We start from the raw sequence: 14,018 nt of genomic DNA, 5'->3' as shown, positions 1-14,018 counted from the left end.
CTTGGCATGTTAACCATAATAATAGTAGTTGAGTAGTTACGGATATGAAAATATTACTATGTTAATAAGCGTGTAACTTTACTTTTAAGCTAGGCTAATTGGCATTATTAAGAGTGTGTGGATGAAGCATTAAGTTGTTAACTTTTACTCATTTCCTTTGGCTCTCTATGCTTCCTAACGTTACTACTCCACTACTCGTAAGTCAGTTTAGTTTATACTGAAGTTAGCCCGCTACTATTCTATTTCTATGGTCTGTATATTGTTGACAGGCATAGAGACAATAGCATGGTATCAATCTGACCATCTTTTACTACATAATTAATTAGATAATTAATAAATTGATGAACGTACCATCTTCGGTGAATACTGGAGCGGTCAGCAGGTACTGCAGGATCTTGCGGTCCTTCTCAAACGGACACTCCAACTTCTTCCACGCCATGAACTCGCTCACTTGTTTGGCGAGTTCCCAGAATTTCTGAAATAAAACCAAAAACAGACACTTCAGGTTAATATTCAGAAGGAAATCAACATGTTTATGGCTCTACGATACACACACAGTATATGCATAGTTGACTTGACTATTACGTCTTTCTTTGGCTCTGGTATGAAGCCTTGTAGGGCTTCACTGAAGCTGCCCAGTGACCTAACGTCTTGGGGTTATATTCAGCTGTCCTGAAGTGTAAATGTGTTCAAATGTACTGTATAAAAGTCCCAACAGGGAGGGACAGAAACAGGAATCAGCCGTTTCCCAGGATAGAATGAGTCCTTATAAATAGTGCCTGATTCAGAGTAGCTGTGACCGAAGTCCGGTGGAAATACTCCTGAGTCTTTGGTCACACTGTGTTTGTTTCATGGAAACACAGCTGAATTTTACACACTCAGGTCTCACTTCTTCATTTTCTAACATACTTTAAGGAAGTGGAGATAAACAGCACCAAATCCGTCTCCATGTGTAGTAAATAGTGACGTTTTCTCACAACTGTGGAGGGAATCTGTCTGCGAGGAAACTCCCTCTGGGGAATTTAAAAATTCAAGTTTACCTCGAAGTTGATGTGTCCGCTCTGGAGCCGGTTGGCACATCCCTCGTTGAGGAAGTAGAGGTCTTTTATGAGTAGGCTGAAGAAAGGGATGACGATCTGCAAGACAACAGAAAGAGAAAGGGAATTTAATATCACTGAGAAGACGCGAGGGGGATTTCCACCCGATTCACAGGTGTGTGATCTCTATAAACATCGATTCAAAGGAAAAGAGGATTACAATAGACAAAGAGGATCTCTTATAATGTTCAGTATCATTTCCAGGGAATAAACAGACTCACTTCTGTTCTAGTTATAAACCCACTAGCTTCCCAGTCTTACAGGCCTGTAGCAGCGTGCACAAATACGACCTTTAACAACCTAAAACAAATACCCAGGACACCGTGAGACGAGAGTAGAGAGGACGTTTTCCAGAGAAAAAGAATTCCCCTTTAAAGTTCCTTAAATAATTCATCGCCACCCTCACGCGATGATTCAGGTCACTGCGTGTCTGTGTGCAAACACAGACGCTGATGGAGAGCAAAGTGGGGAAGAAGCACCAGACTCCATTCAAATAACAGTTCATTTAACGCTGCTGGGATTTTCCCTTTTTCTCTGGCGCCAATGTTGTAGTCAAGACCACCTAAACCGAGACCAACTCAAGACCAAGACCAGAGTGCATCAAGACCAAAACAAGACCAAGATTTTAAGGGGGAGAGACCACGTCAAGACCAGAACAGAGTGTAGCGAGGCCGAGACAAGACCAAGACTATGGGAGGTTGAGACCGAGTCAAGACCAAGGCAGGGCAAGACCGAGTCAAGACCAAGACCAGACCAGAGTGCATCGAGACCGAGACAAGACCAAGATTTTAAGGGGCCAGAGACCAAGTCAAGACTAAGATAAGAACAAGACTTTGAGGGGTTGAGACCAAGTCAAGACCAAGACCAGACCAGTGCCGGTCCCACACTGCATGACACACTTATGATAAAATGTGGAACATGCAAACCACAGAGGCACTCCTCAAACTGATCTGAAAGATCCACATTCCCATAAAAACACCCACAAAAAAACCAAAAGAAAATTCCTCTTTATTCACCTCTTTATTATTTAGTTTATCTATTTTATTATTTATATAAACTGTATATGTGTTACCATGGGAAATGTCTTGATATAAAAATCAAAGGGGCATTATTGCAGAGGTGAATTTTCTGTGTGGGAATTTCCCTTTGTTTTCTATGAGCAACCACAGTAATGATGTTAACAAATGAATCAGACAATGCTCAGGCTATTTAGTGATACGCCCGCAGTTGTGGTCTTGAAATTAAATCTTTGTCTGAGACCGAGACGAGACATAGACCTTAGAAAGGGTCTCAACACCAAAACCGATCGAATACTACAAAACTGTCTGGCACAGAATCAACCATCGAGAAATCTGTCATTTCTCAGTTACTGAGGCTGATAGATAAACACCACTCTTGTACCTGAGTGTTGAGAGATTGCTGCAATCTGGCACAGTGACCTATATTTAAGGTTTGTTGTAAGGAAAGCGGTGACCGATGAACACATCCCCACCACAGATTATCAGACATTCATGATGGTGGAGCAGCAGGAGGCTAAATAATACACAGAACGCAGCAAAACATTGTGCAAAAAAGTCATTCTTATTGTGTCATTTTACTTGAATAAACCACACACACATTCCTCTTTCCACAAGCCGGGGAATTCTCCTCATGTGAACTCTGTTCTTGTTTGATTTGCATTTTAAACTCGTTTGTGTGAAACTGTCCTGAAACAAAATGTAGGTGCAGCTGACGACTAGTTGACTCGACGTCAGAGTACACTATGTGCCGACTTTCTGCCTTCACAGAGGGCTCTGTAGGGGCCGGATGTTGTTTACAGGGTACATGCATGTATGTATGATCTGAAGACTGTTGTCATGCGTGCAAACACGTCTGTACACACATGTTCTGCTTTTAGAGGGAAAAGGTGCGCAGCAGGAGCAGAGAGGAAGTCGTTGTCACAGTGGGGATGATGATGGTCTGGAGCCAGAAGGGCGCCAGGTCTGGATGTGTGGCACAAAATAGATCTACTATAGAGGACGTGTCTATTAAAAGCTGTTGTGTATATATATATATATATATACGGTTCAAAAGATGTTTAAACAGCTGGTCAGTTATTTTTTTGTCTTGTTACAGTCTGTTCTTTTTGATCACTCTCTATAGAGCTGAAACAAATACTTAAATGATTAATCGATTAGTTGTTAAACAGAAAATTTATCAGCTGCAACTTTCACAGATAATTAAAGTCATTTATCAAGAAAAAACGCTGGAATTTTGAAATGTTGGTCCGACAAAACAAGCAACTTGAAGACGGACTTGTGACGGACTTGTGACATTTTATAAACTTAATGTTTCATTGAAAAAATATCCAAGATTAAGATGATATTAGTTGATAATTAAACTATTCATTAGCCGCAACCATAATTCTCAGGAATCATATTTGTATTCCTGATATTTCATAAATCGTTCCTGGTTTTATTCTTGTTACCCGATAATAATCTTTACTGTTTACTTGTAAATCACTTTGTGATCGCTGGTTTGGACAAGTGCCACACAAATAAACTGTATTATTATTATTATAAAGTAATTGTAGAAGGAGATTCTGAATACCTAACGTGGTAACATGGAAACTAGGGATGCTCGATTATGACAAAAATCATAATCACGATTACTCAGCAACTTTGGAAACATCCCGCATTTAGAAAGAACATTTTGTAGGCTACATTTTAAAGTTAAATGCATCAATCTTGAGAGAAAAAAAACTTTGAGAGAAAACTAAGAGGCTAGATCTATGAAGAACTTTGGGCTCTTGTAAACAGTTTAATCATAAACACATTGGGTGTATAGATATGAATGAGGATGACACGGCAAAAATAGTTCCTATATAGTAGCTCCGCCCTCCCCGCAGGGCACAATGAGCACAAAGCGGCGAGGTCTGGCCGAGGTCCGGGCGAGGGGCGCTGTAAAGCGCCACCTTCACCCCGGGCCTTTTCCAAGCGTCCATCCTTGACCCGTCAAGCGGGGCAAAAGCACGCTGCTGTAAAGGGAAAGGGTGCACTGGATTCATACCACGAGACAAAACGAGAGCGTCATTGTGAAACGGAATGAGGCACAATAATCGTTTCATGTCGATGATAAATGAGAGTCCCAGTGAGTCAGACAGAGAGAGAGAGAGAGAGAGAGAGCGAGCTCCTCCAGTAAGTTTGCAGTGCTTGTAAATTGAAATATTTTCTAAATTCTTCTTTGTAAAAAGTCTTTGCGAGCTGTTGCTGCACAAACAAACAAGTCTGTGGTTTAGTATTTAGTTAAAATGTTATTTCAAGTGAATCAACACAGCAACAAACTGACAGAATCCTTCTGTCCTCACAGCAAAGAACTAAAACAAGAAAACAGGATGACTGCAGCATAAATGTTTCTTTGTTGATCCGCTAACAAAGTCAACAGCAGAGTGGAAGCCTCGAGCAGATCATAAACAACCCCCCCTCCCTTAAAGGAGAGGTCACAGGGTCAACAACATACCAGACTTTTTTTGGGAACTTTCCGTTTCACGACCTTCGACCTCTTGTCCCGAGTATGTTTGCATTTCTGAGTTCCACAGAGCACATCCCTCCCAAACCTCAGGGAGCCACACACATATTGACAGTACGTTCCGTCTCCGTCTCCGTGTAAACACACTTATTCAACAAATGATGAATGAGGGGGAGATTAACCGCCAACGTCTGGCAGCCCACGAGCTGTGTGCTGGTTCAGATTGGGTCATGGCATGCGGCTGGAGGAGAACACTATGTGATCTGGCAGCCGCCCGTGTGTTCCTTTGCTCCCTCGGTGAGGAGAACACAACATGTTTGATGAAGAGGAAACCAAGACCCTCCTCATATCTCGACCCAGTTATAGCGCGCCCTCTGTGTCCCCTCTGAGCTGCACTGTTATGTAACCTCTGTTCCTCGTCCAAGTCCACTATAGCGGCCGCTGACACCGTAAACACGACGGGAACGCAGCTCCCAGACGATAACAAGTCACAACGAGGGACAGCGCTGTGGTTTGTTTTGCTGCTTTAAGTCCGATGCTGCAGTAAAGTCTGTATGATAACCATCAAAACCTTTTACATAACTGTAATCAGAGCAGTGTGCTTATGTGAAAATGAAAGGTCACTTTTGACTTCTCTGTCAGCTGGCAAGTGCTCTTTGGCAAGACACCAACCACTTGATTATTCACTAAGTGGCTCTGGATGTTGAAACGTAAACCAAAGTCTGGAGAGCAGATGTTCAAACTTCTGGGGTTTACATAAACGGTGGCTACTGGATGTGTCACAAAAGAAAGCTTTGTCGACTTTTTTGGCAAATTGGACTCGATTTAGTGCCACTGGCTCGACAGAAGTTATCCAGAATTTGACCTGATTTCCTCACAGCGGTGATTTTCGCTAGAATTTCAACCTTTAAATGTCAGCATGTAGATTTCATTTTCGCTCCTCAGTTCTGCCCAGCACAGTGCATTCAGATGGGAGCTGAACCACAGGTGAACCAACTGAACAAGTTCTGACTATATTAGGGATGTCACGACAACCGATACCAAGTCGATGCCAAAATTCTGAAAACGTGACAGTAGTCGTTTTTGACGGTACCGCAGGTAGGCTACTGTCAGGGCTCGAGAGTGGCGGCATCCCGTCGTCGATAGAAAATGTGTTTGGGACTATCAGGGGACCCTATTTATCCCTGATAATACTGCTCAAGATGTTCCGATACCAATCAATTCATTGTTTACTTTGGTTTTTTATTGTGGTATCAAATTGGTATCAAGAATCGTGGAATTTCACTGGTATTGGTATCGATTGCTACATTTCTGGTATCGTGACGTCCCTAGACTATATTCTAATAGTCAAAATTCAAAAAAGATCTTCCTCTATGGGTATGTGTGGTCCAACAGCTCAATCACACAGGTGTTGTATCGTACGGTGTGTGTTGCTGTGTTGAGGACTCACCTTCTCTCTGCTGCTGTTGGCGGTGATCGACCGCTGTGTGGCTCCTCTCAGCGCCGTTCTGTAGTTGTAGAAGTTGCTGGAAGGATCCATCTGGTGCTGCGGAGAGAAGAACACGGTGTCAGTCAACGTCTGATCAAAACACCACAAACAGACAGACAGATACAGGTGAGGACAGCAGCTGGAAGACGAGTGGATTTAAGGAGCCAACACGCCCCGTGGAAAGTACTGGTTCCTGATATAATACTGGTTCGGCATCAAAGGAACAGTCGTAGATGGACACACGTGTTCAAGTCGAAATTGTAAGTGTTGCCTCCTCTCAGTCGTTTTGGTCTTAGTCGTCTAAGATTTCTTTAGTCGATTAGTCATTTTTTATGCTTTTTTCATGCTGAATGACTTATTTCCAAAAAACTTGAGCACATTGCAGCGGATTTGTTGATTAAATCGATTAGTCGACAAAATCGTATGAGTGTTAGTCGACTAAGAATGTCTTTAGTTGAGGACAGCCCTACAAATTTTATATAACATGTAGTTGCAAATTGATTAAATAACATATTTATTTATTTTATTTTATTTTTAAGCAATAAGTATTTGCAGGTTTCGTTTCCTAAATCTGAGGATTTTCTGCTATTGTTTCTGTTTTTTCTTTTTGTCTTTCGCTTCTGAGAAAGTTTTTTGACATTTCCTACAATAAATGATTAAATTCATGGATTTGAAACAATAATAAAAGTAACCGTTAATTGCATAATAAAAGAAAAATAAGAAAAAGGAAGTAATGAAATGTGGCACTTCCTCAAATGAAACACCTCCATCCTGCACACAAACTACACTTCAGTAACTCTACAGGATTAGACCTCTGAAGGCACGCGTCACTTTAAGTCTCTTTTATAGGGCATTTCTTCTGTTTTGAACTTTTTGCTGTTTTAATTCTATCGTTGGTGCTTTTATGTGAAACATGGGAAATCCTGGTTAAATAAAGATTAAATAAATAAACTCAAACCCTCAGTGTTGTGACATGAGTCTGTCTGAGGAATCAGGAGATAGATGATAGAGACGATAAAGAGTCTGTGACCTCGAACAAACCGAGCAGCACTTTAACTCCACTCAGCAAACTGTGACTCTGTGGGACGGAAAGTTCAGGATTCACTTCAAATGAGGCTCACGGGGACAAAAACAGGAGGGTAAAAGGAAAATCATCAAACGAGTGAAGAGCTGAGGAGGTGTGTGATTGACAGGGAGAGCGACAAACAGAAAGAGAGAGACTGAGATGAACTCCGGTGGGACATGAAGGGAACCTGAAGAACAGAGTTCTCAGATCCCAAAGACGGTCCCGGCCCGACTCGTCTCAAACCTCAGATCTCCCGTTTCAAAGGGCCGACTGACGGCCTGTTGGGCCCCGAAGTATCTGGGGTTTCCTCAGGTACCAGACGGCGTTATGTATGCAGAGAGGATGGTGGTAGGGAAGGGGATAGCTTTTGGTTTTTTTAGGTCTGTCTTTGTAAACTCAAAAACATTGAGATGATGTTTCTGACTAGTTTCAATGTATTCTTAGTGAAGTCGTCACATATGACACTTATTTAAAGCTGCTATAATGTGGATGTTTAACAAGTAATCATAGAAAACTGGGAGAAAATTGTGCTTTTTTGGTGGCTGAAACTAAACCTATAGTCATAGAGTCAATTTTTTCGAACTTATGCCGAACGAAGCCTTTTTTCTGACACTTTTTGAACATTTATCCAACTTTTTTCTGACTTTTGGGACATATGTCTGGCTTTTTTCAGACTTTTCTTTTGCCTTTTTTTGGACATTTATCTGATGTTTATCCAACATTTTTCAGATATTTGTCAGATTTTTTTTCAAACATTTTTCTGCCTTTTTTCAGACATTTATCCAACATTTTTTGGCGTTTTTTCAGGCGTTTTTTTGACATTTTTCGGCCTTTTTTCGGATATTTATAGTCAAAGTCATACATTTGCTGTCAAGTACAATAAGATGCTGCTTCAGCACGACCAAATGTTTGATTAGTAACTGCAGAGGCTTCAAGCAAAGTGTCAAAATACTCATTATGCAGAATATATTTGGTATTGTTAGATTATTTTCACTGTGACTGAATCAAAGCATTGAACTTGTGTCTGTACGGTAAATATGCATAAGCTTAGCACAAAGACTGGGAACAGGGTGAAACACATGAACTCTAACTGTGTTTATCCATCTATGTGTGAGATCTGTGTGAGTCACAGTCAAATCTCTGCTCTCCCACTCAGATCCATGTTCGCAGCAGCTTTCAGCACGATGCTGTTTATTCGTCTTTGTCATCGCACTTAACCCAACAATTCACTCACAAAAGAAGAAGCTCCCCCACACGCCCACAACGCCGTTAGTCATCAGCGTCCAACACAACACAACCAAACAGAGCTGTTAATGTTTGAGTCTGACAATTAAAGATGACAGAAAATGTTGAAAACTGCAGATTTGAGGTGGGTTTTTCTTTGGCGGAGGGATCTATTGTATCCATAAATCTTTAACGTAATGACCTTGTGTCTTTTAAATGCTGCAGAACAAATCACATGCACATTTTTTGAGTTTCCCAACTGCATGTAACTTACTTCTAAGATGTCAAACTTGGCCGTTTTGACTTTACTCCAGGTCTTCTTGAGCCGAGACACAGGACTCATGTTCATCCCAGCTGCAAGACGGACACAACAAGAACAAAAAGACAATGAGAGAGATATCACACACATCCATGAAAACACCCAAACATGGTCGCATTAACACATGGCATTTCCCATTCAGCCAGACAGACGCACCCAAACCCCCCTCACCTCACTCCCTCGGCAGTCATCCTTTAACATCCCTCCGCCTCCCCTTTTCCCTTTTCTTTCTCTCTACTGTTGTTTCTCCTGATGCAGCGAGGCAAAAGGCCGCAGGAACAATGGAGTTAACACACGCCTCGTTTCCCCTCCCAGCGCTCTGCTTCCCATATGGTAATCCTCCGTGTGGAGGTTCAGGCTCCGAGGGTCACCGTCGGAGCAGAACAACAACAACAAAACAACCCTCCGGTACACAAAAGATCCACAGACAGAAATATAAAACTCTCATTTCTTCCTCCACTTCCCAGGAGACAGTTTAACATGACACTTCAGCGCTGCAGGGGCCAAAGTGAATGAAAGTCCGACCACTGCGGTATGTGACAGGTGTGTGTCAGATCGTGTCTCGACTGGGAAACCATCAACTCACAAAGACACCAGTGTGTGTGTGTGTGTGTGTGTGTGTGTGTGTGAGGACGGACAGGTGTTGGCTGTGGTCGTCGCCCCGCTGGGACACACACTGTCCCCTTTATGAGGACATTAATATATCGTTGATGTCTTCTCCTTTTCAGCTCCGACACAATGTCGCAGAAGCAAAGAAGAGACGCTGACAGAGCGGGCATTTTTGTCCATTTTTTGTGTTTTTATATAATGCAAATATATCTATATATTTATTATTGGAAATCCATCAATTACCAACACAAAACAATGACAAATATTGTCCAGAAACCCTCACAGGTACTGCATCTAGCATAAAAACAACAGCTGTCAGTGTGCTGAGTTGACTATAACTTGCCCCAAACTGGTATCCAGCCGTGCAGATAGTTTGGGTTTTATGAGACAGGAGGTCTTTACTGATCCGGGACATGAGTCAGGCCAGGTCAAAATTATATTCAGTATCATTTATACATCAGGTAGGCTTCTGTTCTTTGAGTGTCAATATGTCTAATACCCAGATACAAGCTGGTTGGATCATCCAAGAACCAAGAACTCTGGCTATATGAAGGTGAAGAAGAACATTTGCTTTGATAATTTGAGTGGACTAACCCTTTTATTAGATCACTAGTACGTTGTCTAACCCTGGTGGTTCCCTGGAGACGAGGCTGGTGGGTTTGCCTGTGGCGTTCTCTCTCTCCCTCTCAGGGGAGAAAGAGAGACAACAGCTGGCACTCCAATATCCTCTCCTCACCATCCTCCCATCCTCCCATCCGCCCTCCTCAACATCCTCCCATCCTCCCTCCTCCCTCGTGAGCTCTCACTCTCTCTGGTCAGTGCTGACCATCTGCCTGGATGGCTTGTTCTGCGTCCTCTTCCAGCTGCCTCCCCCGTCTCTCTGCTCTGGACTCTCCCCCCCCTCCATCCTCCACCTCCCCTCAGGCCTGTGAGGATGACCAGATGCCCTCTCCTCTGAACACTGGGACATCTCCTGGATCCCAAGAGCCCGTCGGCTAGATCTCCAGCGACGTCTCTCAACTGTCTGAGGTGCTTTAGGGCTCCACATTGTGTCTTAATTAGATTTCATCTTTATTTAACCTGCAAAGCCGATAAATACCCGGGACTACTACAGAGTTATTTGTCGCAGGAATGAATGCCGGTTGTAACCTTTCACACTGAAGACAAAAGTCAGATGTTTGTGGTTGTTGGTGGGTTTTTTGTCCAGTGGGAAAGGAGCTTCAGAGACCACCACTGCCGCTGCATATCAGACTAAAGTGATATTTTGGATCTGGTGCAACATGGTGCAAGAAGACCAAAATCAAAGGAAATAACAAGGCTCTGCACACTCAAGTATTTAACGGTAGAGTTCATGTTCCCACAGTACCCATGATACTCAGCTGCAGCTACTGTGTGAGTGTACCGTGTGTTTCTGCAAATACAAGCAGTCAAACTCCACACAGTCAGGGGGGGGACGACTGTCATTGAGACAATTATCTGCATGAACTGCCGCTCCGCTTCCTCTGCTGCCGAGTCTCACTGATGTCATTAGACTCAAGTAAATGACGTACGTTGGAAATGAAGTGGGACAAAGTCGTGAGAGGTTACTGCTACAGGGAACGGGAGGATGTGTGTGTGCGGGGGGGGGGATTACATCGCTGCACCAAGTTCTCACTGAACAACAAATTACATTTATTACACTGATCTGATTTACTGATGACCGGGAGAAAAGCAGGAACGCAGATCGGAGGGAACGAGTGCAGCGAGCAGAGAGTCCAAATGAGACTGAAAATGTGTCACCCGTCGGTGCAAATCATTCCCCGGCTGCTGAGTATTTTCTTGAACCATTTACTTATGGTAAATGGACTTGGACTTATATAGCGCTTTTCTAGTCTTCCGACCACTCAAAGCGCTTTACACTACATGTCAGTATTCACCCATTCACACACACATTCATACACTGATGGCAGAGGCTACTAAGGTGCCAACTTTGCCCATCAGGATTTAATCTAAATACTCATTCACACACCGATGGCTATGCCTCCGGGAGCAATTTGGGGTTAAGTGTCTTGCTCAAGGACACATCGACATGTGACCCGGATCAGCCGGGGATCGAACCACCGACCTTCCGATTGGTGGACAACCTGCTCTACCCTCTGAGCCACAGCCGCCACTTATAAAGAGTTCTCAAAGTTAACAAGCAGCTGTCGAGACTGACAGAACAATAAAAGCATAAATCACATGTCATGTTTTATCTCAGCGGGGGAGGAAAGAACACTCACATATGATGGCCATGAGGGAGTTAAAGTTGCCGATGTTGTAGCATTCGCGCGCCACGTCGATGAAGAACTCGATGACTCGAGCTCGGTGCTTCTTCTTCACAGGCTGTTAACAAAATGGAGAACATTAGAGAAGTGCATTAGCCCTCACGACTGTCTGCTAAATGGGTCTGTTGGAAAGCAACAAACTCAAAGTGTATTACCATTAAAGTACAACGCAGAGAGGACTGAAGTGTGCTCGTACTTTATAGGACATCTGAGTTTGGGTTTTTCTTTGGAAAGTATTCAAGCATTTGAAGTATCGCTGGTCAATATGACGAGTTGATTGCCAGAGAATTAAAAATCAACAACAATTTTGATAATCAATTAATCATTCAAAGTCATTTGTCAGGCAAGAAATGCTCAAACTCGAAATTGAACGTTCTGGTTTCAGACTTGTGATGTGCGTTTTCACTATTTTCCTTGAGGAAAAGAATCAGTAATTGCAGTCCGATGTGTTTTTCCTCTCGTTTAGCACTGAGGTTTCTTACTGGAGTGTGAACTTGGCCTCGTGCTCGGTACTCACCATGCAGATCTCTGTAGCCACCAGATAACTGAGTCTGTTGAACCATTCAACGTAGGCTTCCAGGTTGCTGGCCTTCTTGTGATCACTGAAGCAGCTCTGCAACAACAACAACAACAACACTTTCAATTAGCATTCCAGCTAATTACAAAGCAATAAATAAATGAATAGTGCTGAAGTGGAGAAATAAAGCTGATATTTGTTTTTTTTCTCTTCCCTCCCCAGTCAATGCATCAGTGAGCATTGAAATATAACTTCACTCTGCTTCTATCAGCACAATAGTGGCCAACGTGATTCACATTATGCATGCTGGTCCTTTGTGAGGACTCCTCTTGATCTAATTCCACACATTCCTTTGGCCTTACGCCACTCGCCCCCACGAAGGGGTTCCCGCCAGTGGACACAGCGCATTTTAACATGCAAGTGGCTCGCTGGAATACGAGGCGGGCTGGGCTAGCCGCCGGAGGCACAAAGGCAGCCTTAACCCCCCCATCACCTCGCTTCCAAAAAAAAAAGGGTCTGTTGCCTAGCAGCCGAACGCCAGACAAGAGAAACCACCGCCAGACTCGCACACACACATTCACTAACTCACACACCCCTTCCCAAAACAAACCCTTGGCAGCAGCGGTTGCTAGGAGATGAGGTGCATGAATGCCCGTCTCATCCAGACAGCGGGATGATTTGAGGAAATTGTCAGAGAGGTGAGTCTGAGTGAGTGTTTCTGAATATTTGCTCTGCTGCTACAGTCTAGAAACCACCTGACCTCCGGCTGACCGGTACAGCGGCCGGGCCTCTCTGTGTTGTGTAAACTTCACATCCGTCTGGAGGAGAGACTACTAGACCACCTCACCCAGACGGAGACGGACCAGGTCTGCACGCAGGATTACAGCCCAAAGAAAGATTGCATAACTACTGTGTATGCTTCTCTTATCTGGCGAGTTATTCTTAGCAAAGCATGCAGACGTTACCTTATCGTTGTCCAGCGGGTCTTTCTGGACGAAGGCCTGGACGAATTCTTCAGGTCCGATGTAACTCAGTCTCTCCTGAGGAGGAAGGAAAAGGGAAAATCAACTCCCTGCATCCATCTTTAGTTCGGTCAATGCATCACCTTCAAAATCAGCTCTTAAAAATGGCATTTGAGGAATCATTAGAGGTAGCTTCCAGTGGCTAATGTTAGCAAACTTTAGACAATGTTTAAGTGAGTCATTTTGCTGACTCTATTAAAATATTCGCTAACTATTTTGATAATCGATTAGTAATTTTTTAAGAAAAAGAAAAGTCAAAATTCTCTGATTCTAGCTTCTTAAATGTGAATATTTTCTGGTTTCTTTATCATAATCATTAGTTGCAGCCCTATGAAAATATATTCAAGAGGATGTGACTAGATTACAGAATTATCAAACACCAATAACTGATATATTATGGGTTTTCATTGCTGCCCCACACTTTAATTTCTTCTGATCCACATGGTGTTTGTTTTTTTATCAGACTGTAGTTAAGCTCATTTCATTTTGGGGGATTCTGGTGGAGTAGAGTTGCAGCAGCACATTGAATACTTTGAACTACAGTGGAGGAAGCAGAGGGATACTCCAATATCAAAGTGTATTTGAAAAATCAGTTTCCATCAGCCTTTATTTCATCTTCTCTTTTTTTGATATTCCAACGTTTCCAACTCAAGTAACCATAAAAAAGGTCTGCACTTTTTAATGCACAAATAAAAATGTGCATAAAAACTTTAAGTTTAACTTTTGGATCTTGGAAGAGACCCTTGACCAACCTCTGTTTTTTTTCCAGATTGACTGACCACAGCTTTATATTCATTACATGTCAGTTTGCCAATGAAGAAACAAATCAAACAGCGCTGTTTAAAATCAATGCTGCGGTAGG

General features: G+C 42.9%; 1 protein-coding gene across 2 annotated transcripts in view; it reads right to left on the bottom strand.

Annotated features, from left to right (window-relative positions):
• rasgef1ba (RasGEF domain family, member 1Ba) overlaps positions 1-14,018 on the bottom strand; it is a 131,047-nt gene that overhangs the window by 4,054 nt on the left and 112,975 nt on the right. For both annotated transcript variants that reach the window (XM_074639452.1, XM_074639453.1), the window contains 7 exons: positions 13,100-13,174; positions 12,135-12,230; positions 11,573-11,675; positions 8,658-8,737; positions 6,055-6,150; positions 1,041-1,136; positions 352-475 (listed from right to left, as the gene is read on the bottom strand). In XM_074639452.1, the coding sequence (XP_074495553.1) occupies positions 352-475; positions 1,041-1,136; positions 6,055-6,150; positions 8,658-8,737; positions 11,573-11,675; positions 12,135-12,230; positions 13,100-13,174 (670 nt within the window). The remainder of the gene's footprint in view (positions 1-351; positions 476-1,040; positions 1,137-6,054; positions 6,151-8,657; positions 8,738-11,572; positions 11,676-12,134; positions 12,231-13,099; positions 13,175-14,018) is intronic.

This window comes from Sebastes fasciatus, chromosome 6 (assembly GCF_043250625.1).
Source record: "Sebastes fasciatus isolate fSebFas1 chromosome 6, fSebFas1.pri, whole genome shotgun sequence".
Classification (NCBI taxonomy): domain Eukaryota; kingdom Metazoa; phylum Chordata; class Actinopteri; order Perciformes; family Sebastidae; genus Sebastes; species Sebastes fasciatus.
This window is presented reverse-complemented; position numbering and strand designations above follow the sequence as displayed.